We start from the raw sequence: 27,394 nt of genomic DNA on the forward strand, positions 1-27,394 counted from the left end.
ATCTGTAATCATGAAACAACATTTTGCAGTCGTCTGCAAATTGCTTGCTAGTCAGCTACTCAAAACAAAAAAAGTGAACAGCACTCAGTATTTACATTGTTAAGCTGGTTGAGAAACTAAAGTAGCCAAAGCTGTGTTGTAATAGTCTTACTGCTGATGGAGTTACTTTGATTTTCTCTCTCTCTCTCTCTTCTTGTAGAATCAAATAATGGATTTTCCTACATAATGAAACATTTTTCACAATAAGTGACGAATCTCAACTTTTTCAGTATCCTTCACATCTAAAAACCGGACCATGTGTTGAGCACCACAACATATGACCGCTTGACTAGTCGTCCTATCATCTTGCAACTGACAATCCTCTCTTCCAGTGCTCGTGTGATTCGCACTGACCTCGTAGCCCTAATTGCTCCGGTCCTAATTCCAAACCAAACAAAAGCCTACGTCACATTATCTTGTTGTCATGTTAATAAAGAATTGCCAACACACTCTGAATCTACTCATCTTCTCCTCCTGTACCATAAACGAGACATTTTCATGTGTATTGTTGTCTTAGTTTTCTGGAACCACCCACCTACGTTATTCGAAATAATTTCATAAATTCAACATCTGAGTATTAATTTTATCAAGCCCAGTCGGGCCTTTCAGGAAAACTGAACTAAACTAGGAATGATCTTTACCAATCCCTCAATGTGTAGTTCAAATATTAAGTATGATACGGGGAAAAGTCGTAAAACTCTCTTTATATACGTAAAGATCAAAAGATTCCTTGAGAAAATTCTCATTGCCTTTCAAAAATGTTTGTATTATGGTAAAACATCAAATCTACATAAAGTTCAATTTTACAAATAAAATCGAAAGTAAACTGAAACGTATAGTACGTCAGTACTGTGAGTGTTCAAAGATTTTTTTCTATTTTATTTAGTTTTTTTTATCGTTTTTTACCTGGTACGGAAACCCTCCTTTAGAGACCCAACGGTTAATTTTTTCGAGTCAGTTCACGTCTCCAATGAGCAGGATTGTGGTCCCATACCGGTCGATGAAATTCGTGTAACCCTTAAAGATAATTAATTCCAAATGCCCACGAAGGGATCGAACCAGTCATTCTGTTGATTGGAGAGTGGATATGCTAACAACTCGATCGTCTGGTGAAATAGATCTGCATTTATTAAAAGAGAGATCTCCCCCCCCCCCAGGGCCGGCCATCTCGGGGGTGCGATGGGTGCAATGCGCCCGGGCCCCACGATCGAGTGGGCACAGTCGGTACACATTTGCGGAAACGTATTATATTTCGAATGTATTTTTTTTTTTTTTTGTTTGTTTGTTTTCCTGTGCCAAAATCATTTTCAGGTAAGAGGTTTTATAATACGTTTATTTCGAATCCTTTAATTTTTACCTTTGAAAAATATTTTAGGACCCTAAAAGGTTTCTTGCACCCGGTTCCCTTTATAGAGAAGGCCAGCCCTTCCCCTCCCCCCCACCACACACACTTTATTCTTCAAAGGAATTTGCTTATTAGTTATTAATGCTGATCCAAAGTCAAGGGACGCCGATTCCTTGACTGTAGTTGAGAACTTCAGTAGTGGTAAATTATACAAGTTTGTATGTTTAAGGTTGAGATTACATTAAAAGATTTTAAATTATCTCGTACAGTATAGATAGGAAAAGCTATTCGCAACATCACGTTTGGACTTATCTATATATTAAACAAAACATATAGGGTTGTCATATCTTTATTTTAAGAGTACTGTTTAAAAAATCTGGGATACTGCTTTTCAATAACACTGTTCTGTTAATCCATTTGGAATAAGTTTAGTATTCATCTCCCTCATCGTCAAGCCCATCAGAGGACTCCATCCCAACTTCTTCATAATCCTTTTCTAGAGCAGCCAAATCTTCACGAGCTTCTGAGAATTCGCCTTCCTCCATGCCCTCTCCTACATACCAATGGACAAAAGCACGTTTCGCATACATGAGGTCAAACTTATGGTCTAGGCGTGCCCAGGCTTCGGCAATGGCAGTCGTGTTCGAAAGCATACAAACAGCGCGAGGTACTTTGGCTAAATCACCACCGGGCACAACGGTTGGGGGCTGGTAATTAATTCCCACCTGAAAAAGAAACAGCGAAATTAGTCTAAGAAAATGACGAATTCAGTTGCTCAAAGAGAATCGAAAATAGTATGTATTGAAATATTTTTTTTAATAAAATAGGCTTGTCAAATATATTACAGGAGTGTGAAGGTAATTTAACCACATCCACAAATAAAAAAAAAATAATATGCTCTACCTACCTTAAAACCAGTGGGGCACCAGTCAACAAACTGAATTGTTCTTTTGGTCTTGATTGCGGCTATAGCAGCATTTACGTCTTTGGGAACTACATCCCCTCTATAGAGCATGCAGCAGGCCATGTATTTACCATGGCGAGGATCGCATTTCACCATTTGGTTGGCAGGTTCGAAACAAGCGTTTGTTATTTCTGAAACAGTTAACTGTTCGTGGTAAGCTTTCTCAGCTGATATGACAGGTGCATAAGTCACTAATGGAAAATGAATTCTGAAAAAATAAAGTGAAGTAGCTTTATTAACATGAAAAATATAACACAACTAGGCCTACATGTTTAGCTGTAATATAATCTACATTTCAAAATTACAAACAAAATAAAAAATAAATCCGCTAAGCATTTCATTGCTCAAAAGAAACAGGAGGAGCTCTTTTAATCCTAACTAATTTTTGGCAGATTGAAGGACGGTTATTTTCACCTGTAGATGTCACTGAAAGCTGAGTTTCAGCGTACGGCAGAAAACTGCCTCCAGCTCGTAGTCCAAAATCTCGATACCAGTTGAAGTTTCCCAGCAGGGTATATGGAAATGGAAGATTTGTGGATGCATATTTTTAAGATCCACAAATCTTCCATTTCCTTATATCTCCTAGCATGTAAAGGAACGTTGTCTCCGGAATTACAGTGCGTTATGGAGGAGGTTCGACGGCCCAACATGTCTTCTTTTCGAGTACAGATTTGAAGGAGTTTTCTGCGGATCGTCCAATAGATGAACACTAAACAAAACCTAACGGTAAAGCATTAGAGTGAATCAGGACAACTGGCGAAGAAATAGAACAAAATCCTTTTTCTATCTACATTAAATCACTAAATTAATTACCAAACAAATTATCACAATATTAAAAGGGATTTCGAAAGACCAAGAGGAAAAATTCCTGTAATGTTCAAATAAAAATTATGTATTTCCATTCTTTGCTAAAGCAATTAGCCGTAACGTACGTCCAGCCTGCTTTTCTACCTTCTTTACCCTCTGATGGTTCTATAGAAGTATTACCAGCAGATAAAATGACCAATCTCATGCATTCTTCCTTTTTTCCCTACAATTTTTCCATTCAGATCTCTGTAAACGCCCCTGCACAATTTTCGCACTCACTCATTAAGCTTTCGCTAGAAAGCGATCAAAAGATCCTTGTTCATTCTGAATAATAAAAATCTCTTAAATCACGAGGACATTTCTCCGATGTTTTTAAGGTTTTCACTCTAGAGCTGCTGGTATTCTATCTATTCTATTTAGTATTTATTCTTTGAAAATAAACTCATACCGAACCCATTAAGTCCGACCCATTCCTAAGAAGTAGGACAAATCTTTACCATGAAATTACCATCGAATTTCACTAACTTCTAAATTATTAATATTAGTTGAGAAATCGACTAACAGCTAACTTAAAACATTTCAACTAAATCAGTAATCATCGATATGGAGTCCACTACTCTTCATTAACATGGAGTATTCTCTTATGTCATATTTGCTTATATCACAAGTGTAATGGAAGAGTCTCTGGCTCAATAGCTACTCTTGATATCTCTAAGGCGTTTGAGTTTTACATAAAAATCTGATGATCTCCATTCTGATCGTACATTATGTACGATCTTTGCAACTAATATTCGGTTCACACACGACTCCGTTTTTTCACATTCTGTGAATCCAACTCGATAAATCTTAATAGCTTATATTAGGATAGTATTAATACTATGGGAACTTTGAATTAGATAATAGGGAAACCATGCTTTAAAGACCAAATATAGAACTTTTTCACGCCACTTTAGACTTCCAGTAAGCAATGTGATGGTATCAACTGAGGTATGGTCATTGAAAGGTCATTCTCAATCAACCACTTCCAGCATATACCCATAGCGCATTGTTTTAAAAACTTGTTTGTAGATTTAATATTTAAAAAGAAACGACATTTTAAGACAGTTGGGAGTCCAAATCTATTGAAGTTCCTACGCTTGGCAGCAATTTTTGGCTTTTTTCTTACACGCATGCCAGTACGTTGTTGGTGCTGTTTTTTTGCTGGAAATTAAAGTTGAGGAACTACGGCAAAGTCATTATGCCTGCTAATTTGCTATATTCTCTTGCTGATCTTCTACTGTTTTCTTAAAGGAAATCGTGCGTCATCCCACATGACCAGTTAAATCATCTTCAATAATAATAATAAAAAAAGTAATATTTTATCTTTTAAGTCATGGTACTTTACATATAAAAAGAGTCTAAACGTGATGATACCTTTTGATTAATAATGTTAACCACGATTTCTAAATGCAGTATTAGTGAATGATTTGCACTGACCAGATTTCTGTAATTAGAATTAGTCAAATATTTTGATATTTCTACGATGTTAGTATACTGGGATAGGTGAATGTCCAAAATGAAATGAAAATGCCTCCTTCTCAGTGTAAATTCAAATTATTGCTGTTCAAAGTGCTTTTGCATTATGGCAATGCAAACATTGAAACAATTCAAGAATTTTAATTTGAAGTCTTTCCACATTCCACAGTTACGATCTCACGTAATATTTTGGGTGCTCTATATACACAGGAAGTTTCCGTACGATGAAGTCATCGAAGTGTTACACGCAGAAGTATTGGCTTTAGAAACGACTGAGAGCGTTCTTTTTAAATGGCACGATGAAGGTTGTATGTAGATGAACTGATTTAACAAGTATTTGAAAAGAAAAGCAACAACGCTGGAAAGCATACTAAAGGTTTGCGCAATTTTACCTTTCTTGATTTTAACAAAGACTGGCTCACGTTTTGAGAAAACCCTTTACTACCAGAATTAAGTTTCAATAATAAGAAATCACTCTAAAATTGCTTTATGGTATTTAAGTAAGGATTACATGTGTTATCACATACCTGGGGTAAGGTACCAGATTGGTCTGGAACTCGGTCAAATCAACATTTAAGGCACCGTCAAATCGCAGAGAGGCAGTGATAGAAGACACGATTTGACTAATTAAGCGATTCAAATTAGTGTACATGGGCCGTTCAATGTCGAGATTTCGCCTGCAGATATCGTAGATGGCCTCATTGTCTACCATGAAGGCACAATCCGAATGTTCAAGAGTAGTGTGGGTGGTTAGGATTGAATTGTAAGGTTCGACGACTGCAGTGGATACCTGCAAAGAGACCAGAGGGGGAAAAAATCAGTATATTAACTTATTAAAAATTAATTTTCATAAGTTAAACGTAAGAAAATCAATAATTACATAATTAAATTTTATTATTAAAATCTGAATTTTAAAATACAATGTACAAGGAAAGGGTTCGATGTTAAAGCAGATGTAAGGTAAATGCTATTTCCGTTGTTATTTATAATTAACATTAACATAAGCCTTGTATAAAAATATGGAACAGTAATTTGTCCTTTTCTCTATGCAGATGATCAACTCGAATTAATTGAAAAGTTCTCAAAAACTTTTAACTAAGTTAGACAACAGATCCAAGATGAAATACGTCAATAAAAAAGACAAAAAACCCTATGGAAATAGGAAGAAAAACAGCTGTTGCTTTGTAAACTGACAGATTCTGTGTTCGTGTCTGACTGTGTTTAAGTCGGATTCGAATTAATCTCATTTAATTAATCTAATTAAATATAATTACTTACATTGATATAATACGATATGGGATTTCTTTCAAAACTGAGAGTCCAACATATGGCATAAAATGTTTTGTAAGATCTATTCGAAAAATGATGTTCACCACTTGCTCATCGTTGTGACAGTGCCGAAAACGTCTGTTCAGGATGTCGTTTTTAAATCGTCCTTTTTAATCTTCTGTGGTGAGCTAATAAACGAAATGTGTTTCATTGCAAGACTAAGAATAACACGTGCTTGTTTAAAACGATGTTAAAATTAGAACTTGACGATGACCTTAATATTCAATAATGTAAGCAGAACTAATGTGAGTTGGTATAGTCACATATATCACCAAGTCAATGGTCTAACAAATCACAAGAGAATCGGAAAAAACTATTGGAACTAGTAAACATCTTTTTCTGGGCAGAAATATTCTCTTCGGGTAACGCCAAATAGGACATTTGCACCCGACGCCAAGAGAAATAAACATATGTCGAGTTAGAAAAAGATTAAAAAAGGTATTTATTTAAAAAGGAAATAGTGAAAGGGCAGTATTATTGTCTCCAAGTAGTCAAAAAGTTTGGCACTGTTTTTGAAGGCGTACAGGTTCATAATGTGTGTGTGTTTCCGCTTCTTATATTACAGGTCATTATTCCATTTGATATTTTGTACAGGTAGATCAGTCTAACTTAATAAGCTGAGACAAAAGTTTCATTTATTTTGTATGGGATTCCCCCCCACAGGTCCCTTAGGACGAGTTGAGCCCTCCTAATGAGGGATTAGGAATGTATTTTATGATTGTAAATCTGTGTGTGTTCACGGGACCGGTTTGTCTGTTCTGTGGGGAGAAAAACCCGAGTTTCTGGGTGAAAAAAACCCTCTACCTCTGTATGAAACTGCTAACTCACCTTTCGTCGAACGAGACCAGATAAGTTCCTCACGTCACTGATGGGCATCGAACCCAGATCTTTCCTACCCAAAGGCTTTGTCTATACCGACTGAGCTAAGGAGGCTCTACTATTTGAAATGATTGATAGATTGAAGGAATTTAAGAAATGATATCTTCTGTATTTCAAACTATTATCTTTTGTTTAGCGAGAGGGGATATTTGCCACCGAATGCAACAGTGAAGTAATTGGGATAATCGAAAACCATAGTCCTATCATGTTTCCTCTGGGAGTAGAATCAAAGTGGCCTACAATTGTTGCATTGAAAATAATTTTAAAATTATTATTATTCAGAGTTTTGGTACTTCAATGTAGCCACCTCTACGCCTTCAGGTTTAAGGAGTGCTTCATTGTTGATCAATCCCAAAATAGTCTCTTAGACTTAAAACTGCTTTTATGTAGTAGTACCAAAGTGTTTTTTTTTTTTTTTTTTCTTAATTGTTTTTGTGATGGGAAGAAATACATACGTTGCCATAATGATAGCAGCGCATGTATTTCTTATATTCTTCAATACTGATTCTGACAATTTTTCATGTCTGCCCATGGTAAACTAAGTTGCAAGCAGTCACTTTTTACATACCTGTATATAATCAAAGGATGGAGTTCATCCTTAGGAAAGGTCCTTGCTAGTTTGATTGATAGTTTAAGAGGTATGAAGACTATATTTAACAGATTGGTGTTCTTCTTCATACATACAGGATATAGGGGATGGGGAAATATAGTATTTTTCTACTTTAAAAGGGTTGTAGACATTGCTAAAAAAAAGAGTGTGAGAAGATACTTAAGGACTGTGGCGAGAGCTATGTCCTTGGGAAAAATTGCCCTGGTCCTATGTGTCGTTTTAAGGACACTCATTAGACTACCGTAAGCTTCTTTATATACACTTGATATAGACGACATTATCGTCTCATACAAAAGTGACAGGCTAGGAGAACACAAGCATAAACAGTATTCAGGCATAAGACCAACCACCTTATTCCTAAAATTATGATTATGAAAGCCACTCTGGAGTGTCGTAGGTCTAGGCCTGTAAGCACTGCGGAATATCCTAACAAGCACTTTCATTCTGTTACATATTCAATTTCCTTAAATCGGCTAAAGATTATGAACGACTTACCCTTAAAAAAAAAAAAACTTACAGGTTGAGTTTTTAGTTTTCATGTAAAGTAAGAGATGACATGTGATGTTTCTAATTATCCACTCAACTTAAAATACGCGATGTAAGCTATCTCCTTATTAGTTAGCCAGTCTCGCACGGAGATGGAATAGTTTTTTGCTCCGCAAAATTCGGATTTTTAATCCTGCAAGACAAGCAAACCGGCCAGAAGAATACACACAATTTACAGACATAATACACGGGTCTCGTAACCTCAGTTTCTTTGGCCATAAATCCAAAACAAACAACAAACCATTGCATTACGTAAATTGCGTGTGTTCTTCTAGCCGGTTTGCCTTTTTTTTTTTTTGAGGGAATACAAACCCATTCATCCCCGCATGAGACCAACTGACTCACCTGCAGATGAAAGCCCTTGAAGAGTTACGGAGGCTCACCAACCAGAGTTCAGATGCAAAATTGACTTTCTGTATTAGATGCCACACTATTTTTTATTATCCTTGTATTACGGTTCATTAAAATTCGACAACTGTTTTCGAATTTTAATGAATCGTATTATGGATCTACCAATCGACCAACTTAGCCGGCAAAAGTTGGTCGATTGGTAGAGCCTCTGCTACTAATGGCTCAATTAAGTAAGTTTGAGCGCGGTTAGTAGTTGGAAGGGGACCAATCGTTCGATACTGTTGGCACACTCTCCCTCGATGAGTCTTTGGACTCACTGGAGGTGTCAAATAATAATAATAATTATTATAAAGACAGATTGCGGGAAGATCCGGAGTGGGAGCAAAGGCCTCTCTCAAGAAATCAGTGAATGTTGTGAGTTGTTAGTTAAATAACAGAAGCTTCTTTGTGTACGTTTGAAATACAATAACAAATTAATAGTTGGCAATGTGATGAGGTAAAAACTGAAAAAAAATAAGGGAAATTGCAGCCAATCTTCTCCTTTCTCAATACCTGATCACTCTTTAACATGAGACAATTCTTTGCAGTATTTGATCAGTTTTCTAATTTATTCTGTTGCTTTTCTATGTAATCATGATTTAAAAGATATACATGTCTTTGAAATGAGATACAATCAAGAGTCCTAAGGGTAATTGATATCGTAATTTTTTTTTTACTCGATAAGCAAGCGAATAAGTCGGAAAACATACACAGTTGGCAATATACTGATACCGATATCTCCACTAACGCATGTGATAGACATATTATCAACCGATCATGTTCACAGGCTAGTTAGAGGGAAAATTAGTTGTATTTTCCATGGTTTTTGAAGCTGGGTCACTCACTTTCTCATGACATTTGCAGAAAATTACAGAGCATTTAGAATATTATTTTTCGACAACAGAAGCCAGATCTATATCGTTCCTAAGAATTTAGAATGATTTGTCTCAAGGAAGCTTCTGGAGCAATAGTATGAGTACATCCGCTCGTAATGTCCCTCCGCAGTGTTATACACAGGATTTTTTCCTTTATCATTCTCCCCATGTGCCACGTGCTTTGTACAAAGGGTTCTATGCAGTAATGATGTCTTCTGTCTGGTTTCATAAATTAAAAACTCTCAGTTTAGTTTTGTTTTATTTTTTTTCGATCATAACGTACCATTACTGTTCCCTCTTGTACTTGAGGTGTCTGAAGTATGAATAAGTGTGACAGGCCACCAGTGAAGTGTGAAATAGCAATTATTTTTATACTCCCTTCCAGAGGGTGGTGATTCATGTTTGGATGAAGACAGTTTATATATGTGTAGGAGGAAGGAGCAAACGAATGGAATTTTAGACAGTTCGAGGATGAATAAAAATTCCAGGAACCGGTAGAGCTTTTGAACGCTTGGTAGAACATGCCGTCATAGCCATCAAAATCATCTGAGCTTTGTGTCAGGAGGAAAGAATGTGCTACAGATGGATGAACTTCGGAAATATAACTATGTTTCACGCATTTGCGTGAGCAGCAGGAATCCAATTAGCACTTTCCCCTTTGTGTTTCAGAATAAATACGGCATCACTTCTCCTTAAGGAGAAAGGTTGAAAACAAAGAGTTCAAAAAAAAAAAAAAAAACAGCAGCTGGAATCTCAGGATGAAAGTTTTACCTATTACCTCAAGATTTAAGAGGTAAATTTTCCCATGGCGCAGATTTCTTTCAAGATGAATTAACTTAACTGCGTAGAACCTTCAGTAGAATTTAGCTTTCAAACAGTAAAAAGAAAGACATACCAAATTTCTATAAAATATTAAAGGCTTCCAAAAAGAACTTACTTGTGGAGCCGGATAGATGGAGAACTCTAATTTGGACTTCTTGCCATAATCCACAGACAATCTTTCCATAAGCAACGATGTGAATCCAGAACCAGTTCCACCACCAAAACTGTGAAAAATTAGGAAACCTTGGAGGCCTGTACATTGATCCGCAAGTTTTCTTATTCTGTCTAGCACAACATCCACTATCTCTTTTCCGATTGTGTAATGTCCTCGGGCGTAGTTGTTGGCAGCATCTTCTTTTCCGGAAATCAGTTGTTCAGGATGATACAGTTGTCTGTAAGTTCCCGTACGGACCTCATCTGAGCAGAGGAAAGAAAAAAAATATTCTCTAAGTATTTTATGTCATGTTACATCATGCATTGTTTATTATACCACTGATTCTAAGCTTAATTTAAAAAAAAAACTGACTTTGATTAAAGTCTTTAAATAAATGAGAGAAATTACGTAGTGTTTATCCCGCCAAGAATGTAAATTCGCACTATTGATCGGAAATTCTGTAAAGTTGGATACTGACTAAATCACGATAATCTTTCATGGTTTTTTTTTTGGAAATACGACTGTCACACCCAAGTTTTTTTGTTTTTTTTTTAAAAATCAGCTAATGCCTTTCATTCCACAAACAGAGTAGGCGAAGCTGTTGAACTCTAACTTTTGAAGATTGAAGGACAGCCAATCTTCACCCTTAGCCATCACAAATAACTGACCCAAATTAAAACTTAAAATAACCAATAATTTGCAATAGTTATCGAAGTTAAACGATATAAATAAATTGGTAGCAGCTGGTTAAAATCTCATCATAGCATGCAAGCGTATTTGTGCAGATTTAGTTTTTTTCCCATTTCCGTCTTTTGTTTACTTCTGGCCTCCAATAATATTGCTACTGGACACTAGAAGTGGAATTAACTGTTTGGATTCAAAACAGCATTTTTGGATTATCCGATGATCATTGCGCCATTTACTGTTTCAATAAGTCCTACGTTTCCAACATTGCTTTGTAGATGCATTGTAAACATAATTAAGATTTTAAAAATTTCCAAGCATCAGTCATGCCATTGCCATGTGAGACTAGTACACCCTTCCCCTCATCTGAAAAAATCCTCATAAATGTTTCGAAATTAGCTCTTTCTAAATGAAGACCAAATGTTCCAACGCCTCTGTTGAGTTTCGGAGGTGCTAACGGGGATTTTAAATATTGGTACTTCTAGGAAATCTTTGCTGTAGACACCAAACATGACACTCTAAGCCTTCCAGTAACCAACGGGGAGGGTCTCACATCGGAATGAAAGTCATCGACCACTTAATTCCATTAGGCATAAGGTGGTAGACGAAGTAGAAAAATATCCGGACCTGTGCCAGATGCCTAAAGTAAATTTTGAAACTGTTGGGACTATCGTTCCAGTAGGGGCCCTGTTACTTCCGGGCCACCTTGTCGTTTTAAACTAATGAAGGAACGTTGTTGATTAAATTTAAGGAACTATTTTTTAAAATAAAACAGTAGCCAACCACTGGAGTAAACTTCCTGAAAGCATTGCAGCAGCATATACGTAAATGCATGCAACGAAGACCCAGACAAGTACGTAGGGGAATTACATTTTGCATAGGTAGTCTAAGTATAAAATCCTTGTGATTTTATGTTGAACCAGATTCCTAAAGTTATTTTGCAATTGAGGATTGTGTTGGGAGGATGATATCAACGTTGTACACACACACACACACACACACACACACACACACACACACACATATATATGGAGTGCCCTCGCGCAATGAGTCCTTAGACTCCTTAGAAGTATAACATGATAAAAATCTGTGTTTCTTTGTGTTGGATTTTATAACAATATTAAAGCTGTTCCGTTTTCAACAAAAGCTTACAGTAATTTGACTTTTTTTTCACTGAAGAGTTGAAGAGTGGAAATAGTCAACTTGTGGATTGGACTAATAGATTCAAGATCAACATATGTTACTAATTTCAATAGTCTAAAGCTGCAAGTGTTACTCAAGTTTGGCCTTATTGCAATTCACACCTTATATTCGCTGCCGAAAACCATTAACTTTTACCATGGATTTAAAGTTCAGAAGAGTTTTAATCTTTCAGAAATTCCAATATCCAAAATGACAATTTGCTAAAAACTACAGATTTATTGCTTTCAGGAGGTCTTTCATCATCCTCTTTCTCTTAAATACGTTTTTGTGTTATTTTTTTTTAAATGCCAGATATATTTAAACGTGATTGTAGGATTAAACAGTATATAATTCTACTTAATATTTTAATTAAGGAGAACTCAATTCTCCTTAAATATTAAACAGAATGCTTGACATTCAATTGGCATCTGTTTAAAGAGAACCTAACCTATTGAGATGCGACGTAAAAAATGGCGGACGAAAATAAGACAGCGTTTACAATGCCGAAAGAATGTTTGAAATGCAGCTGGTAAGGATGATCTTCCAACTGCTGTAGCGTGGTGAGATTTAACTGCACGCAAGCAGGCAGTAAGTGAGAGAGACAGGGTGTGTGTGTGGGGGGGGGGGGTAAGTAAATAACGTATTCTACAGAAGCCCAAGCTTCTGTAGTTATTCTACATCTAAGCTAGTTGAATGCCATTTTTAAAATCGATAATGATAATCAAATTGATAATCAAATCAAATGAAAAATAAACGTCCAGATCCTAAATAATAAGAATATTTGGAGAATTTAGAGCTAAAGCATATTAAACGTGTTATTTCTTCGTAGATACATGCAAACTTCGTAGGAAAACAATCAATCGTAAAACTAATTTTCTCATTAAGATAACTATTCAAATTCATAGTTTACAGATTGAAAAGGACCACTGCTATCGAAAACAGACATCTCACCTACTACAGTTGGCTCTAAGTCAATAAACACAGCTCTGGGCACGTGTTTTCCTGATCCTGTTTCGCTGAAGAAAGTGTTGAAGGAGTCGTCTCCACCGCCTATCGTCTTGTCGCTGGGCAGCTGACCGTCAGGTTGAATACCGTGTTCGAGACAATACAATTCCCAACAAGCATTTCCGATTTGAACTCCGGCTTGGCCAATATGGACACTAATGCATTCCCTCTAAAAGTACAAACACATGTATATAAATATACGAATATGTATAGAACATATATATAAAATAATATATATATATATACTATAAATAAAATTTCAGTATTTTATTTCATTTCAATAAATAATCATTTATAATAAATAATATATATATATATATATATAGCTTCTATGCGTATTAAATTTATGATAATGCAGTTAAGATTAAACGAATTCTTACTAGCTTTATTTACAAATTACTTATATAGTTTCATCCGAAAGGTGGCGTTTTATCTACAAATAGAAAAATAGCTATTGTTGGAATGAAAAGTCACGGTATGTTTCATTAACACAGCGTTACTTTTCATCCGCGCGGTTAGCCGAGTGGCTCTGGGCTTCGCAACCATATGTCGGAAAAGGAGTGTCCTGGGTTCGATTCTTGTCGCCGACGTGGGGAGCTTAAGGATCTTTCTCAGACATAGCCAAGTTAGCCGGTCTTAGGTGTGGACAGCAGGGTTTTTTCTTCCAGTTTAACTGGGGGTTTTCCTCCCGCAAGCAGGCAAACCAGCCCCGTGAACACACACTGATTACACTCGGGAATACTTAAGACCCACCTCGATTAGCCTGATTCGTCAGCTATGCCGGTGCCGAGCGCCCGGATAAAAGTTGGGGGGATTGAAATGGTACCGTACTTCCCTGTGAAAGGGGCCTCATGGCCGTTATATCATCATACGAATAAATTAACCCTTTTAGTATTGGAATTGTCTCACATGCATATGAGAATGAAAAAAAAAGTAATTTTGTATGAAGAATTAAAACATCTTTCTTGGAATTATGCTGATTTTTAAGATCTAATATAAACGGTTCCTACAATGAAGTGGGTTCACAAAGAAGACAAAGCATTTTATTAAAAAAATAAATAAAAACCTTAAAAATATTTTTAAGATATTTCAGAATTGAAATTTTGAAGATTTTGTATACTTTCTAAATATGAAGATTTCAATAAGTGATTTAATTATCATTTCAAAGACGTAATACTGCAGATATAATCTTTAATTACCGATTCCATTATATGTATTTTCATAAATTCCTTAAGAATATAACGCTGCATAGAAGGACACGAAAATTCTTAGTCTTATTAATCATTCTATCAAAATAAGAGGGTGGTCTGAAAGTTCTCGGCATTAACAATGAAAAAACGAATTTATAATTCCAAAAGTTTTATTTTTCAACATAATATCCCTTAAGACTAATAGATTTATTTTATTCCAGTGCCATTATCCCGTCCCTGTAGTGGTTCTCAGTAAGATCTGCAAAATACACCTCTTCAGCTGCAATCACCTCTTGATTCGAAGAAAAACGCTGACCAGCGAGGAACAGTTTTAGTTTTGGGAAGAGATAGAAGTCAGAGGGAGCCAAATCTGGGAAATAGGGTGGATGTTCCAACAATTCACAGTGCAGATCCCTTAATTTTCCCATTGCCAAAACACCTTTGTGGGCAGATGCATTGTCCTGATGAAAGATGATTTTCTTTCTTCTGCAAACAGGGTCTTTTATCACGAATTTTTTCGTCTAATCTGGTTAAAATTATTATTACAAAAGATCGGAATAATATCTCCCGGTTATTATTTTACTCTTTTCAAGATAATTAATAAATAAAATGCCTTTAGCATCCCAAAACACCGATTCCACGACCTTTCCTGCTGGTGGAACCGACTTTTTCTTCTTTGGCGCTGAACAACCGGCTTCTGTCCACTGTTTTGATTGCCGTTTCGATTCTGCTGTGTAATGACGAATCCAAATTTCATCCATAGTAATAAATTGACACACAAAATGTTTTATTCTAGTTAAAACGCACCAAGCACGGTTCAGAGATTTTCATGCGAGTGCGTTTTTGATCTACTTTGAGCGGCAGCCATCTTGCGCAAAGCTTTTTCATTTGCAATTCTTCATGCAAAATATAATCCTATAGTCCCAACAATTTCGTGCACTTGATCAATGATTTCTGGTATTGTTACACTTTTTGGACTTCCTTCATGTGATCATCTTCAAGGCTGGTATGGGCAGGTTTAAACTCGGCTGTCCATTTCTTAATTGTCGAAAACGAAGGAGAAGAGTGCCCATAAACTTTTATGAACTTCGAATGAATTTCGTTTGGCGTTAAACCTTCTTTTACAAAGAATTTTACAACCACACGATACTCAATTTTATCCGTTTCAAGGGATACAGACAACACTTTTGCTTCAGACAGCTTTATAAAACAAACTAATGTACTTGATATAATGACTTGCAATTTCACATGGATGCACCAACATCCATGGATATGACAGATGTACCAACTTAGACAAAAAATCTTGCGGATAGTGTTGCCATCTATGGTCGAAGCCGAGAACTTTTCAGACCACCCTCGTAAAATTAATTAAATAACATTCAGGGTTTAAATGTTAAATAAAATGGTAAATGTTAGTATTTAACTGATGTTGGGTTTTAAAATTCCAGATTTTCGAAAGAAAGATTTCAGAATCTGTAACAGTACAGAGATCCGGCTTAACTTACGTCACCTTTTCAGCTGTTTTATTATTATTTATTTATTCCCCTCTGTTACTTTGTCATATCCTTCCCTCATTTTATGCCACAACTTTTATTTAAAAAAAAAAATTCTTACATGCTTATATTTCTACATAAATTGCTGTTGTAATTTCAAGTACTTGAATCGATTCCTTAAAAAAATCGCAGTTAATTTTAAAACAAATAAAATTTTATTTCTACTTTGAAAAAATCCAAGTTTTTCTAAGAAAATGTTCATTCTTAATTCACGAACTAGTTTCATTTCAGTTGTGTGTAACTGCGTAGTCTGTAATCAGAATACAAAAATGCAGAATTATTTCTAACGTCCCCACAAATTTGGTTATATTGAAAATTGTATCACGCAAAAATAAATAAATTAATTAAAATAAAATTAAATGGATTTCCTTCTGTAGTGTCTTGATTTAGTCAATTTGTCCACTGGACTTTACACAAGTGGGATAACTTCAAGTTTCCTAATTCAGCAAATCTAAGCAGGAAATTCTAAATCCGATCAAAGGTTGAATCTTTCGATTTCAAACCTTCTTGGAACAAATGTCAATGACAGATTATTCATAAACAAATCACTGACTGATTCATGTCACTGGACGTGCTGGATTTACATCTATTAGCTTAAGCTCTACTCTTCTGCTGCTATAGGTCAGATAATTATTCAAAACAAGAAATCCTTGACGTGTTGTTTAAAGAGACGACATTTTTGACAAGCATTCTACTTTACTAGTTTGTACTTTACTGACATCTATTGTAATTCCACGGCAATTTGCTTTCGTAGTATAGAGTCGTTATCTTAGCTATCAGTGACGGTGTCACTTTCCTTTCTCCCAACAAGTATTTATTGTCAACAACACATACGTATTTACTTAAAACTATATCATTAGATTGCAGCACCATTGGCAGCTATTTCCGTTGAAGTAACTACCTAGTGTACCTGTCTCCGAATGGTAACTGTAATTGTCTCACATAGCAACGAGATTACTAACATTAAAAAGAAAAAAAAAGCCTTTTATCTTTCTTGGATTGCGACTGCCTGCATTTCATATTGTATTGTATTGAATGAGACTTTTCCTTCGCTAGCTATTGCTGGTTTATTTTAAAAGAGAAAATAACTTAAATTATAATAAATATTATTTTTACATAATAAGATTAACGGGTTCTATAAACACTGTTTGATCTGCTGAAGCGTTTAATTTCAGAAGTGTTTTTAAATTTGAGGATTTAATGAGGATTTCAGCAGACGAACATTTTCAGTTCATAATTCGAAACATAGATGTCAGGAAATGCGCAAACAAGACAGAACTCAAGCAGATTTAAAAAAAAAAAAAATCTTAAAAATTGTTTCCTTAGCACACATACAGTATGTTTTAAATGTTCAACTATATATTTTATTTCAAGATTAACTTTCTAAATTTTAAGAGTAACTGCTTAATCATATTACGATAATCATGTCAACGATATACGGATATGACTGAAATTTTAAAATTAAAATAAATGACTTCTCATAACACACGTGATCATGAGCATTTCATAAAAGGCGAAAAAATACTTTTTTAAGTGGTATTTTATGTAAAATTTGAATTACATAAGCACATAAGTTATTTTAAAAGTTTAAAATTTAAATTTAAACCTATATTAAACAAATCGTATCAGTAATAATACATAAGATTAAACACAATTTTAGAACATGGTTTTATCTCGCTGTAAGAATATTTTTGATTGCAAAAGAGTTTTTAAACGTTATAATTCACCAAAACTTCTGAAATTAAAAGCAAAAGTCTTATAGGAGTTCTCTTGATTCGGTATTCTTTAGATGCAATATAAGATTCATAGTTTGATCAGTTACACTAGTTATTACAATAAAGATTGTGCACAAACTACAGTCCATCTTTGCAGGGGGTTATGAGTTTGTATTTTCTGTTCATACATTCAATAAATCTGAGAAGTAATGTTTCCATCCACGTGGAAATATGATTCGTCTGTCCAGAAGTAGTTCTGCATCATGAGCGCTAAGTATTCTGTGAAAACACTAGCAGAACTACAGGAGAGGAAATTGACTTCGCTTTCATTTTGTTTTTAGTGATATGAGTACGTGCACCATTTCAAGGTACATTATGGTCAGATAGGCACGCGCAGTATATGGAATCTTAAAATTTTCTAACTGATTAATATTGAACGTTTCTTTCTGTAAAGATTTTGGGTCTTCAGCATTTGGTATGCACTGCGACAATCGTAATTTTATTATTCATAGACGTATATTTTTCATAGGTGTATTGTCGGTACACCTGTTCGCAATGGTTTCCTATTTCTATCTAATGTCACATTGCCAGATGACTTTTTTTTTCATGAACACAGCAGTTTTTTTGTTTGTTTGCTTTTTTAACGTATCTGTAACAGAAACACGTTCTAAAAAAAAAAAAAAAAAAGATCATATCTACTTAAGCGAAAAAAATGATGAGACATTACTTAAAAGTAAATATATTATTATAACCACAACAAGAAATCTCCTGCAGTCAAAGACTCATCCGAATTTATACAGTTACATTACATGATAAAAACGGCCACAGCGTCCACATACTTAACTTGGAAGATCTGCTTTGTGTGCAGTGTGTGTGTGTGTGTGTAAAATCAAATACCTTCACACATTTAGTGCATTCTATTTACCTATCATTATCTTGCACAATTCTCAGAGATGTGCAAGTTCTTTCTCTTCCTATTGTTTCGCCCTTTGGAAAATATCGTATCCATTGGGTAGCCTCCATAGCTCAGTCAGTATAGACGAAGCCCTTCGGTCGGAGAGACCTGGGTCCGATTCCTATCAGTGACGGGAGGAAATATCTGGTCTCTTTCGACGAAATGAGTTAGCCGGTCTCATATGGAGGTTAGGGTTTTTTTTTCAACTCGATTTTTCGTTGCCCAGAACAGGCTAACCGGCCTCTTGAACACATGGATTACAGTCATAAATAAGTCCCAACCATATGCCGGTACCGAGCCTGGATAAAATTGGGAGGGGGGGAAAGCAATGGTGAACTACCCTGTAAAAATCTCACCAGGAATACTTTGTGGCCAATGCCTACAAAGTCACTTACGGTCGGGAAACGACTGAAAAAGGGAAAAACCTGATCGGGTAAATACCTCTCAACACCTTTCGCTTTATCCTCATAGCTAAATTTCCGCAGTCATGAAATAATTTTTAATTAACTGTTTTTGCAAGCTCTCCAAGGTTATTTCATCTTTCCAGTATCTTTGTAATCAGATGATTTTAGCATCTTGGACTATTGCGATTAATGGTGGAATCGCTACCATTTCTAATCAATGTCCTCTTTAGTATTGCAGTTCTTTGAAGTATTATAATCTTTGCAACATGCTCTTTGTCATCATCGTCCCAAGATCCAGTGCTCCACATGGATCGGTATAGTTCCAAATACAAAATATGCAGTCTACCACCTGAGGTTCCCAAAGTTCAAAATTTTGCACTTAACCCCATTTAACTGACATCCCTCATTTATTACCTTATTCAGGCCCTCCTGAAAAAATACTACATCAACATTACACTTAAAAACATTGTACAGCTTCGTGTCATCCACAAACAATTGAATATCTCGCTTAAGGATATGAAGGGTGAAGAGTAATCATCCCAGTACAGAGCCTTGTAGTACCATACCAGTAACTTTCTTCTCCCTGATATTGCTTCCCCCTCAAACATCACTTTGATATCATATGGTCAATTTATTCATTATCCTAATATTTTAGACGCCTGTCTTGCAGCTTGAATATCAGCTTAGTTTTTGGCACCAAAGAGCATTATATATCCTAGAAGATTCGCCCGTTTTCTTTTGTTGATCTCACAGTCTAATTAATGAGCTACACGTGAAGCTGTGGCATGGAAATATTTGAATCACTTCGGATAGAAATAATATAGCCACAAAATGACTAGGGATTGATGGGTATCATACCACTAATGCTAATTATATATAAATAGAATAAATATCCGCTAACGTATTGTATTGCTCAAAGGGAATGTCCTAACTTTTTGAAGACGTGGACAATGAATCCCTACTCTTAGCCGTCAGTGACAGCTGGCTGGCAAAGGCTATTAAAGATTTATGTAGGGATCCAGAGAGGAGAGTAGAACAGGCTACATCCATCTCATGGTTCAAAAACTAGCACTATACAGGGGGGTTCAAAATTCTAAGTACAAACTTTGAGGGGAGGTAGAGAACATCAAAATCAACCATATTCGCGTAGAAAAGCATGCCCGGAAACGCCACCGGAAGGTACTGACAGGGACACAAAGATACAAAAATAACACAAGGCAGTAAGTAGTGTAAAAAATTTTATTAGGCGTAACTGAACAGATCAATAGTAGTTGGATACATAATATTGTATTGTAAACGAGGTGCACGTCTGCCATCTCAGCGTTCGTAAAACGACGCCTGTTCTTCGTACGACGTCGAAAGTTTGAATGAGGAAGTCCCAATTGCTCACCTGGAGCGCTGGCGAACAGCGCCACCTATCACTTTCGGGTGGCGTTTCAGGTCATACTTTCCTATGTGAATATGGTTGACTTTGATGTTCTCTATCCCCCCCTCAAAGTTTGTACGTGGAATTTTGAACCACCCTGTATATATAAGCAGGGTAGTTTAGTTATTTGAATGAATTTCATCGCCCGATATCAGACCATGAAATTCATTTAAATAGCCATGCCTGCAAGGAGATTGAAATTCCAACCTGCTGGTTTATAATAGAGGTTATCCGCTAGCGACTTCTATCAATGGTATATGTAAGTCACTTGACAGAGATAAAGATTTTTTTTTTTTTTTTAATAACACATCTCGGAACATCAAGACCACATTCGTCTTTTTAAACCGCAGAAATCTGGCCTCTCTCAACACGGAATTGAAAATCCAAACCATAGGATCCATTGGGAAAAGTCTAAACTAGTACATAGATCTTTATATAAACATATAAACATGAACGTTTATGCAAAGAAAGTTCTGAAGCCCTACTACACAGACCAAACTTAAACCGCAACGACGTTCTTACTATTCCTAAAGTATGGGAAATTGTCATACAAAATTGTGTTAATTTTTTTTTTTTTTTTTTTGCTACTTCTGTAGCACGTTACGCACGTTTAATGAGATTCTATTGTAATCATGCGCCCTAACTGTATGTTATTCCTATTATTGTTTTAAACTACTGTACTGATGATGTCCTAAGATACTTAGGAATGAAATATTTTCACTGTGGTTAATACGTGTGTTTCTTTTAATTAGAGATAAAGATATTCGACATACCTCTTGCTGTGGTAAATATCACTTGATTCCTAAGAAAACTTTACCCTCCCCTCATTGCAGGGTCTGAAGATAATGAAATGCTGCCAAGTACATAAACTCTCCGAGGACATTTCGTTCTGGGTGTTTGAACCTGCCCAACCCTGTCGTGTTCTTTGAAACAAGAAGAAATCACTTAAATGGCCAAGTGATTTTGTTGCTGTTGCCGAACCTAAGCACATAAAACAAGGCGAATTTCGGTTTTTTACCAGGAACCACACATAAATGCATCCACATAGAAAATTCCTGGAAATAATCACAGACGCACGCACTATATAAATATTTCATTATATTGAAACCTTGGGCAAGGGTTATAGAAGTAATGATTTATGTAACTTGGCCAAAATAAATAAGGTTTATGGCTGGTTAATTAGAAGGTGAATACTAATTATTTAATTTAGAATAGTTTTCAGCGCCAAAAATCGACTAATTTGAGAACTAGCTGATAAAGGCCTCGATGATTGCAGTCATCTAGTCGGCGATCAGAATAAAACGTATAATGATCTTTACATTAAAAGAAGGAATAATTAAATAAAGTAAAATTAGCGAAATAAAAATTAAATGCAAGTAATTACAGCAAGCTTATCGTGCATTTCAGAACAATGAAAATAAAAATTAAATTTTAAGAAAATAATCCTAGGATATCTTTTAAGAGAAGGATATCTCGCCCTGAGGGAGACTATCACCCTGCTTAGTAGAGGAGGTATCGCGAATTATTTTTGTCGTCAGTTCACTTCGTTCCAAGTTTCGTGTGGGGAATTGACATAAACAAATCATAGACTGCATTGCTTGGGTGTCACATTGCTTCATTCCCGCGTACGCTGTTGATATGCCGCAATAAGAGACTCAGTAGCTCAATCGGTTTCGACAACGTCCTTTGGCTGGAAAGATGCGAGTTCGACTCCCGAATCTTGGATGCCAAGAACTTTTCAGGGATTTTTATCTGAAAGCGTGTTAGCCGGTCTCAGGGGGAGGAAGTGAGTTTTTTTTTTTTTTAACTTCCTGGAAAGTCGCTTTTTCATTTCTTAATAATAATTAACCGCTCTACTGCGTCGGATTCGGTTTCGAAAGCCTGCCTAGTACGGTTTAAACGTAAAACAGGAAGGATTCAGCCATACTCATTCTATTATTTTTGGATCACTAGTTTAATTCCAGTTTGGTATTGGAATAAAAAATAAAATAAAAACTGATTATGGTTATACTGAATTGATTCAACTAAAATTTACTCCATTTTATTTTGTATTTTTTCACATGCAGCCCTCATTTTCTTGCTGTTTTTAATGATTCTCACCTTTGCTACTTCCTTGGTGTCATGTCTTGTGCATAAGAAATACAGATCTAATTACTATGTTGTGCCATTTTCATTGACCCCATCATTCCTACCATTTGCGCTTCCAAGCTTCTAACATACCGTCTAGTAGTTCTACTGCTAGACGGTAGTAGTAGAACTACTACTACCGTCTTTTTTTTTCCCTGTGGAAAAAAGGTTTGGTCACAGATTTGTGCATCCACACAAATAATGTAGTCGTTGCCTTTAAATTCGTTGGAAAAACATAAAGCCGGAAAAAGCAGAATATGAGTAGTTTTCTTCTTCCGTGAATAGATCTTTCAAATATGCCTTAGCTTATGGTTTGGTGCGTTGAACTTGTAAGGGCACTTGTACTTTTTTTTTTTTTTTTTTTTGAAACAGCACTAAACGGTTTCTCTGCTGTATCTCCATGAGAACATATCTGAGAATGGAGAACACGCTACGCTCTCGTTAATACACTTTGCTTACTTTTACAGAGGCGAAGTTTCTGCTGATTACATCTCTTACAAATACTTCTACGGTCGTTAATCATTAGAACTGGCATCAATAATTCCACCACTACTCTGTCAGGTTCGTTCCAATATGTGCTGCAGTTAATCAAGAACTCTTTATAGTTCAGTTCCAACCCACAGAACAAATTTCTCCTCTTCGTTCATGCCATCTGTTGCTGTCCTCTGGATCAGTCTCACCACGTGTTTCCCAAGGAATACAACCAAGAGCTCTTCCAGCCAAATGTAAGAATTTCTTTCTTGTTCCATCTACGACACCAGCATACTATAGGTTGACCAACCTCTCGTTGAGTTTTTTTTTTTCATTTAAAAAATAAATATCGTCAATGAGTGAATGAAGCACTGTAAAAAAATTGAGCTTAGGATTGTCACCTGGACCGTACTTGATTGAGGGCTGTAGACGGGGTTAAACGAGTCTAGGTAGTATGAGAACCAATGTAAGAAACGTCTGTTGTCCTTTTCAAGTTAAATATAGAATAATCTGAATGAAACTTGGCAGTTCTTTCGTTAGGACAAATTACTTTTGTTAATTCCATCGCACGCAAATTGCGTACTGCTCTTTGTAGTACTTTATTAACTCAACTACGTTTCGGACCATGCTTACTGTCCCCCCCCCCCCAAAAAAAAAAAACTATTTCGTGTTTCGCGCACACATTTCAGTGATATTTAGGTAACTTTACTAAAATTTGTCGAATTATCTGAAATTAGGTACAGATCCGATCATTTTAAGGAAAATTAGCCAAAAAGATGCAAACTTAGCATCCGTTTGGTCCCCAAACTACTCCTACATTCAATAACTATGAAAACGAAACCCTGTTGAAATAATACTATTCAGAAACTCGAAAATCTTTTGATGGTCTCGAATCATTTCTGTACTTGTTTTCATAATTGTGTTTGTCTTGAAGCAAAAAACGAGACCTCGGGCAATTGCAAATACAGGCATGATCTGTTTTTCCCTAATGAGTGATTGCATGCCATTGCTATATCTCACTAGAGAGAGAGAGAGAGGGGGGGGGGATCCGACATCCATCGGTCACGGGTGTCATCTGAATTACATGTGTCGTTTTAACAAGCAAATAAAGTTGTCCGCGCTGTGCTATACCAACCATAATGACATGTTTAAGGAAATGAAAAGTATTTGCACTGCTGAGGCTCTCGGAGGAAGGGAGAAAAACACTGCGTCACTTTGTTTCCTTTCTCTGGTTAACGGATGAGCTCCCCTAATAGCACCCACCGCTTTGTCATCTGCATTGCATTGTTCGCATGTCTTCTCCATGGCTGTCTCCCCTCCCCTGGTGGTGACCCATCAGGCAGTTTCTTCCTAAGTCCATGAGGATCCCCAGACCGTGACGAGTCTTTCGTCTCCTCTTCCCTCCCCACCCCTCATTTGTCCTCGAGCGATCGCACCTCTAACCCAATCAGACTAGCCGGTGCCGTATCGTCGTACATTCCTAATATGTTATTGCGACTATCGTGAGTCAGCTGGCATCTTGACTGGGAAACGTGTCGCCTTGTGTCACGGGATCATGACTATACCCTGGACATTGCGTCAAAAGAATGCAAGCCCCGTGTCGAGTGTTTATCCCCCCCCCCTTAGTATTTATGTCAAGAACTAATTCTTTCGGTGATTTTTGCTCTGTTCAGCCTCCATATCAAGTTGCAAGCTAATATGTTGCCGTTGTGTTTTCCCCTTGACCTCATTTACAGGTGTATGCATCAGATGCAATCCTATAGTAACTGAATGTTCCCAATCCCCTATTAAATAGTGAGATTTTATAAAAATGTACTGATGATTGCATAATTTTGCTGGAGCAAAACAACATTCAGTTTCAATATTTGCCCATGCGATAGAGTTATGTGATTCCCTAATGCCGAACTCTATTTGAAATTTTTCTTTCTTTACATAATCATCACGCTTTTCAAAGATTTAGGCCCAGAGTGGGCTGTTCCGACCTTAGATGTCATCGTTGAATCTCTTTAGAGTACGTCCTAGTTTTCCTTTTCCTAGTGGTTTGTGGTGTTTCGGTAATCTTTCTGTTTTCATTCTTTCAACGTGTTCTATTCATTTATGTTTATATTATTTTTAATTTTTACATAATGCAGTTAAAAATAATATAGTATATTGAACTTCATTCATTAACGATTAAAACATTGTGAACATTCCAATTATTAGTTGTTTATTTCAGCCTTTCTACCCTTAAAGTACAGAAGGTTGTCAGCACTGGAGAGAGAAAAATAAGTTTTCAAGAAACCCTAGTGAAATATTTGATATGCAGTTAACTGATGTGCCTTGTAGATGGCGCTTAGGCACAACAGTTTTAATCGTACTCTATTGGATTTTATGCTCAGACTCTGCAGCATCATCACACTGGTACCTTATCACAGTTCCATGAGACCCAGAAGCATTTCACTTTTGAGGATTCAGTTTGCGTTCTGACTTCGATGCTAAATAAGCTCTGTCAACTTGCATCAGATTTCATACTAAATAATAATAAACTGTCCGAACCTGACCCACTCTTCAATTATTGTTTTGTCTAATTTGATGTTTATTCTCCCGCATCCCTACCATCTTTACCATAAAACAAGAAATTGCCAGAGAGAAATACGTCGTTCTTAAATCTAAAGTGATAATATATCTTCATCTTTGTGACTACTAAAATTATATTTTGAAAAAATAAACTGTAAAAAATCTTCATTAATATATGAATAAAAATGATAAACTTGAACGGTTTATCTCTTTTTTTACAAAGACAACATTTTCCCTTCGATTGGTTGGATCTGGGTTCGAATTCGTTTGGACGCAAAGTACCCCTTTGTTAGGACTTTTCAAATGAAGGTGAATTAGCCGGTCTCATACGAGGTGAAATAGTTTTTCACCCCTTTTCTCTTTTTCATCCCACAAAACAGACAAGTCAACCAGGAGAATTCATCGCACTGACCTCATAGCTACAGTCGTGTTTGATCTAATTCCAAACAACCCAGTCCAACTCTCTTCTGTTTTTTTTTTTTTTTTTTGAGTTGGGGGTGTTGTAATAGCGTCATTGGCTGTCTTGCCAGATAACCTGAAAGATTTCTTGGTTTTGAAATAACACTGAAGTTTGAGGGGATCCATGATCATTAAGATCAAGGATTGCGTTCTTAACTCAAGTCAGGCAAGCTGCAGTCAGGATCAGATCCAATTTGAATCCTGAATTCGCCTAAGAAGTCTTTATGTATGCTTTCGTGCCTGAAAGAGACCTACATTAAGGTTTCAGTTGTGACATCGCAATTTGGGAGGTCTTCTTCAAGCAGTGTTAAGTTAGCCGTTCTTTAAATGGGTGTGGCATTTAATGTTGAAATTCTACTGACCACTCGGGTTTTTCCTTCTTTAAACCTAAGGTGCCAATATTATGTATTTTTGTCTTATTTCTCAATTTCCATTTTAATGAAACAATTAAAACTGCTGGTTTAAGTCAAAATTGATTATATTTTCTTTCCTTTTTAATATCATTGTTGTCATCCGCATCTTTTCAATTTTTTGAAGAAGGGAAGAGTCAAGTCAACTTTTAATCTTTTTTTTTTTTTCAGGAAAAAAAATGACGAACATTTCTAGTACTTTACATTGCTTCTGTTCATCTCCGCATGTTTCGTCTTTGAATTCGCATCAAGAACACGCTCTTCATGTGAAGAGTGACTCTCGACACGTACACACCTGGAGGGTGGAGATAAGCGAGACTGGTGTTCAAATAAACCGGCTGGAATGAGTGCAGAGAATATAGCAGAAACACTCTTCGGTTCAGCATTAGATTCTTATTATTTTATTCACCTTTTTGCTATTTCTTTAGTGAACAGAACAGAAGAGAAACTTTTTTTTGTTTTTGTTTTTTCTACCGCACAGTTTTTAACTACAAACTTCAATTGCAGCGACATTTCTAACATTTACTGGCGAAAAAAAATTCTAAACACTATGAGCACTTACCATTGTGGACGGTGGCCTGAATGATGAAGAGTTTTCGAAAGGACGAAAACGCAAAGGTTCGTGAACTAAAGTGCAACGGACGCAGGCACGAACAGTGATAGCGAAGACGGACTTTTGTTCGCGTTTTATAGTTCCTCGTGAAAAGTGTGACGTAGAGCAAAAGCCTCGTTTGCTCATTGGTCTCTCCGCTTATGAGGTCATGGGGATTCGCAGAGGCCACGTCATGCTCTTTTCTTGCAAAGGGGTACTGCTAAGTTAGTGTGGTGTCCGTCGAACTGAAATATAGATGGATGCTAAAGGTAACTCTGTAGAAAAAAAAAAAAAAAAAATAGGCGCCATAACAGTCGGCTGTTATGGTTGAAAAGGGAAGGATCAATCAATGACTAGGTCACCGTCCCAGATGAAGGGGGCGTGTCTGTC

The 27,394-nt window shown here is 36.3% G+C and overlaps 1 protein-coding gene across 1 annotated transcript; it reads right to left on the minus strand.

Annotated features, from left to right (window-relative positions):
• Positions 1-1,717: 1,717 nt before the first annotated feature.
• LOC150103727 (tubulin alpha-1C chain-like) lies at positions 1,718-27,161 on the minus strand. The gene is made up of 6 exons (XM_090396514.1): positions 26,975-27,161; positions 13,093-13,315; positions 10,237-10,538; positions 5,198-5,460; positions 2,292-2,556; positions 1,718-2,109 (listed from the first exon to the last, which is right to left on the minus strand). Exons 1-6 carry the CDS (start codon positions 27,149-27,151, stop codon positions 1,813-1,815), a joined length of 1,527 nt encoding a protein of 508 aa, XP_090252640.1. The 5' UTR covers positions 27,152-27,161; the 3' UTR covers positions 1,718-1,812.
• Positions 27,162-27,394: the final 233 nt, after the last annotated feature.

Source organism: Typopeltis vanoorti, chromosome 8 (genome assembly GCF_054136105.1).
Source record: "Typopeltis vanoorti isolate ZY-2024b chromosome 8, IOZ_Tvanoo_1.0, whole genome shotgun sequence".
In the NCBI taxonomy this organism is placed as follows: Eukaryota; Metazoa; Arthropoda; class Arachnida; order Uropygi; family Thelyphonidae; genus Typopeltis; species Typopeltis vanoorti.

Bases quoted from the DNA above. Each gene is read 5' to 3' on its own strand.
- LOC150103727 (XM_090396514.1), bottom strand. From the start codon at position 27,151: ATGAGCAAACGAGGCTTTTGCTCTACGTCACACTTTTCACGAGGAACT. The intron at 10,539-13,092 runs GTGAGATGTCTG...TCCTCTGCTCAG, and splicing joins CTTAGAGCCAACTGTAGTAG to ATGAGGTCCGTACGGGAACT. The intron at 2,110-2,291 runs GTAGGTAGAGCA...TTTCTTTTTCAG, and splicing joins GGTGCCCCACTGGTTTTAAG to GTGGGAATTAATTACCAGCC.